The sequence below is a fragment of the Gracilinanus agilis genome, chromosome 6, assembly GCF_016433145.1.
Source record: "Gracilinanus agilis isolate LMUSP501 chromosome 6, AgileGrace, whole genome shotgun sequence".
In the NCBI taxonomy this organism is placed as follows: domain Eukaryota; kingdom Metazoa; phylum Chordata; class Mammalia; order Didelphimorphia; family Didelphidae; genus Gracilinanus; species Gracilinanus agilis.
In genome coordinates this window covers 98,144,160-98,158,690 of record NC_058135.1, presented here as the reverse complement: position 1 = coordinate 98,158,690, position 14,531 = coordinate 98,144,160, and the positions used below count along the sequence as shown (strand labels likewise).

Below are 14,531 nucleotides of genomic sequence, written 5' to 3'. Positions count from 1 at the left end.
CTTCCTATGTAATTCTGTGTATTTTATTTTCTACATTTAAAAGGAGTCCACGGACTTCATTAGACTTTCAAATGTGTCTATGACACAAAAAAACATTAAGAACCCCCATCTAACTAGTTGATTTTCCTGTCTAGATGTTCTCACTCACCTTATTCCATTTGGTTAAGAAATTTTTTTTAATGTTAAGTGGATAAAAGACTGCCCTCTACTGTCATCATCAAATATTCACCACCTCTTGTGGGTAATTTGGCCTCTGATTGCTATTTAGTGTAAAAATCATTTATCTAAATTTCATAAAACTCCTAGAAGTCTTTCATTTCTCCATATTCCAGCATCGAGGAGGCCTTTAACAATTAGTCTCTAATTCTAGCTTTTTAGGGAATGAGGAAAAAAACAAACTGAATCCATTGCTACAGGAACCTAAACAGAGATAATCACACACCCTCTACTCCATCTTTTACCCTGCCTAGATCTCATTGTTGGCATCTTCTACTTCATATTACTTACCAAAAAAGGCATGTCTAGAAATTATTATCTATTGTTTTTATGTCACCTTCATTTTCAAATCTAGCTAGCACCCCCTCCTCCTTTCCCCAAGAGGTGTATAACTTAAAAAACAAAGTGGGAAAAAGAGCATTCTGGCAGAACTCTCCAACTGTTCCATACTTGTGACTCCCCACTTCCATGAAAAAAGCAAGGGAGGTACATTTTTGAGAAGTATATTTTTAAATAATCAGATAATTGATGTAAGCAAAGCAAATGTCAAATAACCTCGGAATGTTTGTGGATCAGAATTAAAATACTATTTTATAAAGCCTCATACAGATGGAATTACCAACTTATGTTTGAAATGTATTAAAAATATATTTACACAAATAGTTCATTTTCCTAAACTCCTAGTTTTCAGATTTAAATATACTCTTGACCTATTATAAGTACCTATAGAAGTTTGCCAAGTTGTCATCCCAAAGGTCTGAATGAGGAGCAACCAGATTTATGTCAGTGCTGGGGAAAGATGTTTTAACCATATCATAGATGAGACACTACCATGAGGCACTGGGAATGTGATCAGCACCTATAGATATGAGCACACTGGCATCTCAAGGAACCTACTTCTTGTCACAAAGCTAGACTGTGCACTGAAACAGCCAGAAATAAACCTGGCTATCCTAAAATGCCTTTCTTAACTCCTTTTTAAGGTAACCAGTGGATTTCATAGCTCTTGGAACTATCGTGAAACTGAAATCAGTTCTTATAGAGATGAGGAATGGGGAAGAACCTAGATCTGACAATGGTCATATCTACAATGGCCACTTTATTTCAAGGAATTTTTGAGTGTCTTAGAGAAGACAGGGATCGTGTGGCTCACAGTTGGGGGGAAACCACAAAGGAGTTTATACATTTAGTTTTCATAGGCAAGAAAAGCCATATTTGCAGGCTGGTCACAGGATCCTAGATTTAAAACTAAAAGAGACCTCAGAAGGCATCTAGACCAAAGATGTTCACCACACCCAAAATCAGCCAGAATCAGAAAGGAGGGAAAGAAAGAAGGAAGGAAGGAAGGAAGGAAGGAAGGAAGGAAGGAAGGAAGGAAGGAAGGAAGGAAGGAAGGAAGGAAGGAAGGAAGATGAGGACTGCTGCCCCCTTCTCCATAAGAGTTGCTATTAATAATATAAATAATTCTCTTGGTTCTGCTCCCTTTACTCTGTCTCAGTTCATGCAGATTTTCTCTGAAATTGTCTCCTACATCTTATACCATAATCATAACCATATATTCATATGCCATAATTTGTTCCTTTTCCCCAATTTATAGGTACTCCCTTGATTTTCTATTTTCTGCCACCACAGAAGAGCTGTGATGAAATATTTTGGTACATATCGGTCCATTTCCTCTTTGTTTAATCTCTTTAGGGTATAGATCTAGTAGTGGTTTCACTGAGTCAAAAGGAATGCACAGTTTAGTAGTAACTTTAGGACCATAGTACTGAATTGCTTTATGTTGCTTTGATTCCAAAGTAACTTATTTAGGTAGGGGGAGAAAGCTGATTGTGTTTATAAAGTCATGCCCATTAAGACTCATTATTTGTCAGAGGACATGAATAGACAGTTCTTAAAGGAAGAAATACAAATTATTATTAAGTACCTGGAAAAGTATTCAAAATCTCTAATAATCAGAGAAATTCAAATTATAATAATTTTGAGAGATCACCAAATACACTAAGCAAAACAATTTTAAAATGGTATGTGATATGATATTCCTAAATCACAGATCCAACCATATCACCCCAGGATTCAATAAACTCTAGTGGTGCACTATTACTTCAAAAAAGTTAAATACAGATGCCTTCATTTGGCATTTTCACACCTTTTACAACTTAGCTCCAACCTACCTTTCCAGCCTTATTATATACTATTCTCCATTAAAAAAAACCTGTGATGCAGCCAAATTGGTCTCCTTGTTATTTCTCACACATAACCTTTCATCCTGGTCTCTATGGTTTTGCATAGGCTGCTCCCCATAACTGGAATGTACTTCCTCTTAAACTTTTCCTCTTAAAATCTCTAGTTTCCTGCTAGTTCAAAGCTCAGTTCTTAACTTCTTAACAACAGTTATGTTTAAAATAATATTTAGCAATTAGAAATATTTTAAGGTTTGCAAAATACTTTGAATGTATTATCTTAGTGATCTTTACAACAGCCTTGGGCATTAAATGCTGTTATTATCTCCATTTTACAGATGAGGAAATTGAAACAAAGAGCAGTTAAATGACTTGGCCAGAGTCATATAGCTAGTAAGAGTTCAAATCAAGATTTGAACTAAGATCTTCCCAGTTCCAAATCTAATACTCTATCTACTGTGCCATTTCTTTCATAGGAGGCTTTTCTTGATTCTCCAGATGCTAGTGCCTACCCAGCAACCCAACAATTTATCTTTTATTGATATATATGTATATACACATATTTTTATATTTGTTATTGAATAATTTTTCAACCTTATCCAACACTTTGTGACCCCATTTGGGGTTTTCTTGGCAGAAATATCATTTCCTTCTCCAGCTCATTTTCCAGATGAGGAAACTGAGGTTAATGGAGTTAAATGACTTGCCCAGGGTCACACAGCTAATAAGTGACTGAAGCCAGATTTGAACTAAAAAAGATGATTCTTCTTGACTTCAGGCTCAGCATTTTATTCACTGCTCAACCTAGTGCCCATATTTTTATATTCTTAAATGTATATGCTGTGCCTTTCAATAAAATAACTTCAGTCAAGCTCATTTTCCCCCTCTGCAAAATACGGATAATAATAGCACCTACTTCATACAATCACTGTGAAAATCAAATAAGATAATATATGTATAAAGTGCTTTGCAAACCTTTAAATACTATATGCCATATAAATATGATATTATGTTATATAAATAATACATGATACATGAAAATTCTAAAATATATAAATCACATCTTGATATAATACTATGGAAACAATTTAATTATTATTCATAAGTCATCTAAATTATCACATAAATATATAATAAATTATTCTCTAAACTCCCTCTATTACATAGGCAAAGGTAGTCAACTTAGACATCAGTGTTACAAATTTGAGTGAATCGGATCATGATGGTGCCTTTGTTAAAAAAAAATAAAATAAAAAAGAAGTATTTAGATTTCCGTTTCATCCCTTTAAAGATGATGTTTGAGCCCAAGGTCCCACAGCTAGTTAAAGGTCTGAAGCCAGATTTGAGCTCAGGAAGATGAGACTTCCTGACTCCAGGCCTGGCATTCTTTCCACTGTGCCACCTACAAAACCATAGTTTTATGAGGCTTTAATTTTCCTTTTCCTATTTGAATTGCTTTCTTGTTGATGATTACTTAAGCCTAAGATTTTATAAAAGGTTAAAAACAAACCTTACATGTCCTGAAAATTGTGTCCTATGTGAAAAAGTAAATGAAACAGACACAGGATGGTCCCAATATTAGCTTCATATAGACTAGATAAATATGTAGGACAACTCCAAAACAAAAGTCAGTGAGGGAAACTAAACTGACAGTATGTATGTCTGTGAATAAATATTTATATTTTTTTGTCTGTATGTGATGGAGGGGAAGTGATTTTTTTTCTTGGTAGGAAGTAGGGTGAGTGACAAAAACAGAGATCCCAGGAAGATGTGAAGAAAATGAAGTAAAGAGGGGGCAATTAATATGAAAGATAATGAGTCTTGGGCTTAGATACGAAACAAAGATTATGCTTCCGTTAAATAATTTTGATTAAGAATCCCAGTTTAAGGGAAATCATAAACGAATTAGGTGAACATAGAATAGTATATTTGTCAGATCTATGGGGGAAAAAGGAATTTAAGACCAAAAAGGAGATAGAGAACACTACGAAATGTAAAATGAATAATTTCGATTATATTAAATTAAAAAGTTTCTGTAAAAACCAAACCAATGCAACCAAAATTAGAAGAGAAGCAACAAATTGGGGAAAATTTTTATAACAAAAACCTCTGACAGAGGTCTAATTTCTTAAATTTATAAGGAGTTAAGTCAATTGTACAAAAAAAATCAAGCCATTCCCTAATTGACAAATAGTCAAGGGAGATGAATAGGCAGTTTTCAGATAAAGAAATTAAAACTATCATGAAGCACACAAAAAAGAGTTCTAAATCTCTCATAATTAGAGAAATGCTAATCAAAACAATGCTGATCTACCATCTCACACCTAGAAGATTGGCCAATGTGACGATAACAGAAAATAACAAATGTTGGAGGGGTTGTGGCAAAATCGGGACACTAATGCCTTGCTGGTGGAGTTGTGAATTAATCCAGGCATTTTGGAAGGCAATTTGGAATTATGCATAAAGGGCTTTAAAAGAATGCATACTCTTTGATCCAGTAATTGTAAGGGTGAAAAGGGGGTTTTATGGGTTCAATATATTAAAGATGGTCGCTAGAGGATTGAACTATTATCAATCCTCAATTAAGAATAATCTGAAATCAAAATTGACTTTTATGGAATTTTATTTACATGAGAAGAGAGAAAGTAAGGAAATAAGAATCTATGCCACTGATTAGTCCAGGTAGATCTTAACCCTCAGCGGAGGGTTAAAGGGCCTGAGGCCTGGAGGTGAATGGAGCAAATTTCATTCACAGAGTCTATAAAAGGAAGTTTCTTAATAGATGTTCAGGAAGATTCAGTCTTTAAATTCACCACATGGAACAGTCTCGGTCACGAACCAGCAAAGCTCCCTCAGGTCCCCTTCACCAAACCAGAAGCAGCCTCACTTGCTCAATTCCCTCTTTTTAAAGGGGTCACGTATGCATCACTTCCAGTACCTTCCCCCAGCCTGCGTATCCAATCACAATAGATACTTTCTCATAGAAAGTGTAGGGGGCCGTGCATCAATTCTGATTCATTTCTCACTCTAGCACACATGGGTTAGGACCTCCCAGAATTGGAGGTGCTCTCGCCTTTGGTGATTAAATCTAAAAATGGGCAGTGTAGACTTAATCTAATTATCACACAATACCACTGCTAGGTTTGTACCTCAAAGAAATAATAAGGAAAAATACTTTTACAAAAATATTCATAGCCTCACTCTTTGTGGTGGCAAACTATTGGAAAATGAAGGGCTGTCCCTCAATTGGGGAATGACTGAACAAATGATGGTATATGATGCTGATGGAATACTACTGTGCAGTAAGAAATGATTATCTGGATGATTTCTATATGAACTGGGAGAACCTCAGTGAACTGATGCAGAGTAAAATGAGAAGAACCAGGAGAACATTATACACAGAAAGTAAAACAGTGTGGAACAATCCAATGTAATGGACTTTGCTACTAGTAGCAATGCAACAAGATGGGACACTCCTGAAGGACTTTTGGGAAAGAATGTTAAGCACAATAGAGAAAGAACTATGGGAGTAGAAATGCAAAAGAAAAACATATGACATCACTTATCACATGTATATATGAGCATGCGATTTGGGGTGTAGGCTTTAAAAGATTGCTCTATACCATAAATGAATAATATGGAAATAGGTATCAAGTGATAACATTTTTATAACCCAGTGGAATTGCTTATAGGCTCTGGGAGGGGGGACAGAAGAGGGAAGGGAATGAAAATGAATCATGTAAAAATGGAAAAATATTTAAAAATAAAAATTAATTTGCAATAAAAAAGAATGACAATTTAAAAGAAGCAATAATTTCCAAGAAAAGTTCAATTACTCCAATGTCTTCTCTCAGATTGACCCAATAGTTTAAGTAACCTATGGCTACAACTGTATTTTGTACCTATTTATTTCTTAGTGTTTCTTTTATTTCATTTGGCATGGATAAAGCCTTCTACTAACACAGATTGCTGCCCTTCATGCCTTAGTAGATGGTTCTCTGGATTTCCCATGACTGAAACATTAAGAGAAATACTTCCCAAGTACATGTAATGATGAACCGCTCAGAACTGGGCTGGCCTGGGCTGCTCTTCAAACAAAAGACCAATGGTTCATTACTGGACCTACATTCAAACAAAGAGCATCTAAGGGCAGGATTTTAGTGAAGGAAATTCTGTACATAAGAAAAAAATATCATAATCGTCTTTGTTCATCACAAACCAGAAACTAATGGTTGGAAAAGAAATTCTCCCATCCACTTTCTATTCATTTATCTTTCCCTTTTGCAGATCTATTGGTTCAAAGATGGGAAACAAATTTCTACAAGGAGTGATCACTACAGCATTCAAAGAGATCCTGATGGAACCTGCTCTCTCCACACCACAGCATCCACCCTAGATGATGATGGAAATTACACTATCCTGGCTGCAAATCCCCAGGTAAAGAGAAGTGTGACTCTAACCTAATCAGGCCTCCTGGTCCATAATTCTTTTACAAGGTCTTCATTCTGACAGTGGCACTATTTAATTGAAAGATGAAGTCATCCTTTGGCTCATGTGAAATTATGTTTTGTTTTGTTTTGTTTTGTTTTCAAAGGCTACCTTGTCAGAGAATAGAGAACCTTTTAGTTAATGGAAAAGGTGTCTTAATACTTGCCTTAATTAATAGTTCTTTGTTTTAGTCATCATTTCTCATTAATCACATCAGATGTGCTTTTGAAGAAAAAATTCTAGACAGTCATTGGTGACAGAAATATAAATGTAACAAATTAAGACCTTGAATTATACATTAAATATATAAATAAATGCATTAAGCACTTACTATGTGCTAAGCACTTGTGATACAAATGGAGACCATGAGAAGGTCCTTGCTCTCTAAGAGCTCACACTATAAGGAAAATAACACATAAAAGAAAACTCAGCCTCAGGAAGTTTGAAAATTTGGAATTCCTAAGGGTGCCAGAATCTGGTGAATTGCCAGGCCCAGAGCTCATTAAGTTTCATCAGAAAACCCATGACTATGCTCAGGGGTCTCAAAGGCATAGAGGCAAGTCAGGTCGTAAGAGACAGAGGACCTTTAGGACACAGTGGCAGCTCAGAAGCTAACTTGCAGTTTCAGGAAATAGAAGTTTTTATGGTTGTTGAGCAAGGTTCAAAATGTTTTTGTGATTCAGTCAGTGTTTTGCATCCTTCGTGGTAGGCTAGGAAATAAATCGATATTGAAGAAGCTAGTTTTATGTTTTAATGTCAACAATGTGGGGAAGTGGTTCACAAACCATAAAACACTATTATATAAATGTTAGCTATTGCTATTACTCTAACCCAAATGCTATTTTCAACTTCTCCATGTCTTCTTGGCCTGTATGATTCTTGCTGTTTTTGCATTTATCCTCTTCTGAATATCTGTACTGATCTCCTTACTTTTAGTAACTCTGGAGTGCTATTGTAGGGTTTTCTCTCATTCTTGCGAATGTAAGGGCTATTTCAGTGTTTATATCTCCAGTGCTTCACTTATAATTAAAACTTAAAAATTGCTTGCTGCTTGGTTGCTTATTACCAGTTAACTTCCTTTTTTTTTAACCAGACATGCTCTAAATTATTTCCTCTGTATTACATCTTGGAAATTAATGTTAGCATCTTGTTGTAGCTTGCTGACACAACCCCACACTTCTTTACAATTCCCTTTGAGTTACGTGTAATTTTAATTCTTCCAAGATCATGTTTTCCTTGATTTGAAGCCATATACAGTTAAATCACCAGGAGAATAATATTGGTATAAAGGAGATGGGCAGTTTAAGTTTCTAAAATGTAATCCAAATCAACCTTTCTAGACTCAGATTATTCTCCATATATAGAACTCATCCAAAATTAAATAATTCTTTGGGCTGCCCATCCAATGAAACATTTTGTACAATATTCAATTTTATCCATTTTGTTTTTCTGGAAAAGTCTGGAATTTCAAAGTGTGCAAGAGTCCAGTGAATTGCCAGGTCAGAGCCCATTAAGTTTCATTCATGGCAATGCTTGGGGGTCTCGAAGACATTGAGCAGTGATAGTGAAACTTTTGGAGATGGAGTGCCTGTCCCCCCCCCAATCTCCAGAGACCAAGTGCTGCACCCCTCCGCCACCATGAGTCCTAGCACACACTCCCATTACCCCAAGAGAAAGAGAAAGCATTCCCATTGGGCTGCTGGATAGAAGGAGTGGGAGAAGAAAGGAATGTCCTCAGCAACTATAGAGAGGGACAGAAAAGTGGTCCAAGGGCTCCACTTCCCTCCAGCTTTGCCACCTGTGAGCCACCCACCTTACCCCCTGGGTGTTCCCATTTGGCTGCTGGGCATGGAGGGGGGGTGAGTTGATGTGAAAAAAATGTTATCAGTCACAATGGAGAGGGGTAAGGGAGCAGCTCCACCCAAGTCCCTCTGTCTTTCCAGTAATAAACTCTTGGGGGAGCAGGGGAGGGAAGTTGCATGCCCACAGAGAGTGCTCTGCATGCCGTATTTGGCACTCATGCCATAGGTTCGCCATCACTGGCATAGAGGCAAGTCAGATGGTGAGAACTAAAGGCCCTTAGTAGCAGAAGCTCACTGGCAGTTGGTTGGATGGAATTTTTTCACCACAGCAACCCATCAACAGAATATCTGTATATCTAATACCTTTCTAATTTCTTAAATACAATATAGCAAAGTATGAGTATGGTTCATATCTCTTCCCATAAAGGTCAACCAAAAGCTATCTTTTTAAAAAGTACCATCCACTTACAATCTTTAAGCATGTCATTAAATCTTCCAAAGAAAGAACAATAGTTAGAATGCTTTGCAAATAAGTGGAACAAAACAGGTTCATTGTTGATTTTTACAAATGAAAAATTCAATTTCCAATTTATTTTAATACTCAATTGCTAGGTTAAGATTATTTTTCTCCAATAACATTAAGGTTGGAAGATAAACTTCACTCTGCCACAGATAATCAGATTGTGAAAAGGTAGAATAAGCTATTCACTATTCACTTTCAATACTCAAATACCTTCTTAGAGTTTGACATCAAGTGGATTTCCTATTCAAATAGACAGTTGCTAACAACAGAAATGACCTTTTCATTGTCCTGTATTGCTACCAAGTACTCTTGTGCACATGCATGTTTGATAGAATTGGAGGAATCAAAGGGAGATTTTTGTTGTATCGTCTTTTCCCCCTCACTGAGTTGATAACATCAGAGTTAGCCCATACATTTAATTCACTATATTAGCAAACTTCAGATCTTTATAATTTTTAATAAAAGAATAAAAATTACAACCCTTGTATTCTAATGATACTTTTCAATGTTTTTCCTAGAAAGGAATTTGTTTAAGGCATTAGGTTGGAGAGGAGGTGAGAATAGGAAATAAAATATTGCTTTTATTATTTTAAGTCTGTGATCCATTTGTAATTTTGTCTCTCATAAATAATCTTAATTTTTAATAATAAATAAATTTTTGTTCTTGGGCTATTAAGATATCATACATTCAAATTCTTTCCTAAAAATACAGAAACAAGGGTTCATATTGGGTGGCATGAAATTCCGTGGCTTGACCTTCATTGGAAGGAAATGTTGAATGTTGAGGACAGATTAAGGACTGGGAGAGCAAGGAAAATATATTGCTAACTCTACCTTCTGGCCCTGAGATTCAGTGGGTATGAGAGAAATGGTGAGCATTAGAGAAGGGGACAAAATTCAGTATATTTAGCCTGGCAAAAAAGACCTAAAGTGAATATGATCACTGACTTCAAATATTTGAAACTTTATGCAATTGTTATTTGTAAGAGAGATTCGCTCATCCAGTGTGACTAGAGAGGGGAACTAGAATCAAGGTGTTGGAAGTCACAGAGAAGCAGATTTTATTTCAACAAAGGTATACATTTTTCCCATCATTCAGATCTAAACCATAATGTAACAAGCTCCCCTGTGAGGTGGTGAGCTTCTTTCAAATACTAATTGACCACTTACTAAAAGGAGATCTAGATCTACACCCATATTATAGACAGGATTCATGTTTCAAGTAAGGAATAGACAGGATCACCTGTGCAGTAACTTCCAAAATCTTAAGATTCTATGGGAAACCACTTAACAGGAAGATGTGGCTGTAGTGGGAGGGTAAAGGGCAGGAGCAGGTACTGAATGCAAGTTGTTTTTTGTTTTTTTTTTAATTTTTAAAGGAAAGGTCATAGATACAGAGCTGAAAGGAACCTCAGAGGCCATCTACTCCAACTCCTTCATTTTATAGGTGAAGAAACTGAGACACTGAGAGATTAAGAAAAACAGATCCTAACTTAGTTATTTATAATCTATGATATCTCAGACAAGTTGTTTCTTCTCGCAAGGATTCACTTTCCTTCTCTTCAAAATAAGGAAGTTGAATCTCTGGCCTTTCTAGCACAAATCTTGTGATTTCCTAACCTAGTTAATATAGTGCTACCTTAAGTTAAAAATAGGCCCTGAGGTGGCAGAAATTGATAGAACTGAGATAGGAAAGTCTCTAGATTGGCCATAACCAGAGTATGGGTCAAGAAGGACAAAATACTCTTAGAAGAAAAAATTTCCAAACATTATACTGCCTGTGTGAGGTCCCCTTAACTTATGACTTCCTCTCCTAATTCCCTTCCACCCACATAGGGAAGGACTTAAGGAGCAGCACTCGGCTTCCATAACCATAACAACTTCAGAAAAAGAAAGGGCCACATATCAGAACCTAGCGTAGGCTAGAGGAGAGTGATTTGTGGCACTGGTGATTCTGCTGCACTAAAGAATGGTTGGACCTTCATCACAGGGCCCATAGGTCTGCCTTGCAGAATGCTAAGGAAACCTGTGGTGCTGGCCAGTCCTCTGCTGTCCTTTCCTGATGCCTACTTTTCCACCAAATGGAAGAAAGGTAGGACAAGAAAAGTGGGAGAATTATTGACTAGTTTGTATCAGGTTGCAAATGGCCTGACTATTCCTATCCTACTTCTCCAAAAAAGGTTAAAATAACATGCCTGCTCTGGTACTGCCAGTGTGGGTCTAACAATTTTAAGTGAAATCATTAGAATCCCAGAGGCCACTGCAGTCTAAGCCACTTGTGGTTCCAAATGGCTTCCAAGAGATGGAAGATAGTGGTAAAAAAAATCTACTCATTGGAATTCACCTTTCCTACTAAATAAGCCAAATGGAGTAAAGGAGCAAAAAATCTGGATCATTCTCACATGGGATAATAAGGCCTGGAATAATGTGCAGCTGGCTGGATAGAGACATTTATCCCGCATTAAAACTGCCATGGGGGATTTATTTTTTTTTTAATACCCCCTACAGCCTGGACAGATGCTCTTCAAGTTTCCCAACAAGGCTTTGCCAGTATGTCTTAATCCTGAGTGGCAAAAATTCCTGCTTTTTAAAAAAACCTTTTCTTTTTTATTGCAAATTCAACCATCATAAACATTTCAAGACACGAAGAACGGAAAAGACAATTGTGGTGGGGAGGAGACCCTAACTTTTGCATGCAACATTTTTTTAAAGTTACTTATTGGTATCATTTAAAATATTAAAATATTCTGTTATCAACCCCCCACCCCACTTTTTAAATCTTAGGTCTTCATTTAGCAGGTATTGCCAACCACCCAGAATCATGCCAAACCTCATGTTGGTTTTATGAGTCACCAAGTAGAAATTGGGATGAGATTTACCACCCATTAGAACCCAGAGTGGTATTTAGAAATGACAGGTGGCAAACCATTTTTGGGTCTAACCCCCAGCATGCTTTATCCTTTGTTGCTACAGGCCTACCTCCACAGAGGATTTTGTCATCCCAACCTGGTCACATCTGACAGGCTAAAGCCATTTGCTATGCTCTTCATTTTGCAGATTATAACATTAATACTCTAAGAAGAGCCATATCAAAAGTAGGCTCCATTCCTAGACTTTTCTTCAGGCCCTCTTAATTCCTGAGCAAAAGATGGTTTATATTGCTATGGAGCTTTGCTAAGCAGAGTTCCACTTTCCGGGAAGTTAACTTCTTTTGTAAAGTGCTGCAGAAGAACCTGGAAACTGTATGATTTTTATTTTCTATGTTGCTTCTTTGTTTACAAAAAAAAAAAAAGAAGGCAGTTGGAAATGGAAAGCAGGAGAGGACTTCCCCCTTTTTATGGTACACTGCAGCCTGCCATAATGTGAAATGACCGGAGGGAAAGAGAGGAGAGCTGGAGTGGAAAAGTCAGTTGGTTAATGAAACCCAGACGGCCAAGATTCCCTGAACAGTGGAAAATAATTACAGTAAGCAGCCAGAGAAACAGGGTGAGGACCAGGGTTAAGAGGAGAATATTGAAGTTCAATGAGAGGTGTTTTATAGTCAATAAAAAGAGAAGCCCTTTTCAATGACGTTTTTCCACCTGGATAAATCTTCTGGAATAAGTAGCCCTTTGGATTCTGGTTGATGATGTCCAAATTCTACTCTGGAGAAAACCTGCAGCTCTAACTGTGCATACATACCCCTGTGTATCCTGTTTGGTGTAGGCTGCTTAATTCGATGAAAACAATGAGGAATCGTGTACTGTGAGACCAAAATGAAAACCAAAGAGAGGGTTAATTTTAGAACATAATCCTATCTTTAAGACACAATTTAATCTAAACACGAATGTTGTGTTCTGTGTTTGCATGTTGCTAAGTAACCATGCATCATGCCTGGATTCTGAAAATGTTCTCTAGCAGTTGATAACTTCCGCCGGCTGCATATCACGCTTACAAGAAGGGAGCTTTTGCCTAGACTTGAGTGCTACAAATTGAATTTGATAAACCATGAAATATAAATGTTATTTCCACTTTGCATAAATAACAGACCTTTCGCAAGAGATTGAATAATTTTTGCAGGCTGGAGGTTTAATGCAAAAATGCTGTCTAGTTAAGTATTCTAACATAGCCCTGGGAGTGCAGCATTGAGCTCTACAGGCTTGTTTGGAATTGAAAATTCACACACAGCTGGGCTTGTTAGAAAAAGGTGGTCTTGTTGATGTTTAGTTTTTGCATCACTAGGCTTCCTGGTTCATTTATGGCATGGGTTTGCTTCCCTTCTTATAGAGAGCACTATTCAGTCATGGTGGAGAATGGACAAATTTAGCAACACCTAATGAAACTCTTGTTAATGGATATCAGGAACAACTAAGGATGAAAATTATTAGGGCTAATTTGAATGAAATAGGAAGAAAAAATGGATAGCCCTCACTTCTTTGGGACTAGATGTTTCCTCACAAAAATATGGGAAATACATTTTACCCAGATCAAATCACCTACCAGTACTGGGAGGGGGAAAGGAAGGGAAGGAGGGAGATAAGTTCAATTATATAACTTAGGAAAAACTTGTGTAGAAAGTTGTTATTATACATAATTCGTAAAAAATAAAATTTAAATTTAAAAAACCAAGTTAGTGGCTAGAAAGGAATATTCAGTGCTCATGGCTGGGCCAGAACAATATGCTGAAATGACAATAATATTTATGAACATAAGTACATGTATTTATATATACACATATGCTACATATGTAATACACATCTATACTATGTACTGTTTTGTGGTATATATAATACTTTGTGGTATGTAGTATATAATGTGTTATATAGACATACATGTATTTATGTACATATGTGTGTTATAAATATGTTGTGTAAGTACCAGTTTGTATGTCTCCAATAATCATTCCTAAAACATTTAAAGAGGAAAAAAATAAGGGAATGTAAATTTTGGGATCTGACCTTTTAATTCTCTGTTTTGGAGATCTTCTAAGATTTTGGTTTCATCCATCTGTGTATTCATTAATCAAAAACTTACAAGGCACCTACAGTACTAATTAGACCACTGTACTCAGTGCTCAGGGAGATTGAAAGTTTAAAGGATTATTTCAAATGATCTTTGACTTTTTTTCATTTTAAGGTATTTATTTGTTTGCTATGTTAAAATGCCTAGTTAACTAGATCCTTGACTTTTAAAAATGGAATTTTAGAAGTATTGCGCTTTTTTACTGAATACGTGAAAAAAAAACATTAATTACTATGTGTCAGGCATTGTACTAGGTACTAGAGATACAAATACAAAGGCAAAGACAATGCCTGTCTTCAAGGAGCTTCCATTCTAATG

General features: G+C 36.4%; 1 protein-coding gene across 1 annotated transcript in view; it reads left to right on the top strand.

Moving 5' to 3' along the window:
• PALLD (palladin, cytoskeletal associated protein) overlaps positions 1–14,531 on the top strand; it is a 479,197-nt gene that overhangs the window by 438,380 nt on the left and 26,286 nt on the right. Inside the window, exon 14 of the mRNA XM_044681559.1 lies at positions 6,687–6,836. Coding sequence (XP_044537494.1) covers positions 6,687–6,836 — 150 coding nt within the window. The remainder of the gene's footprint in view (positions 1–6,686; positions 6,837–14,531) is intronic.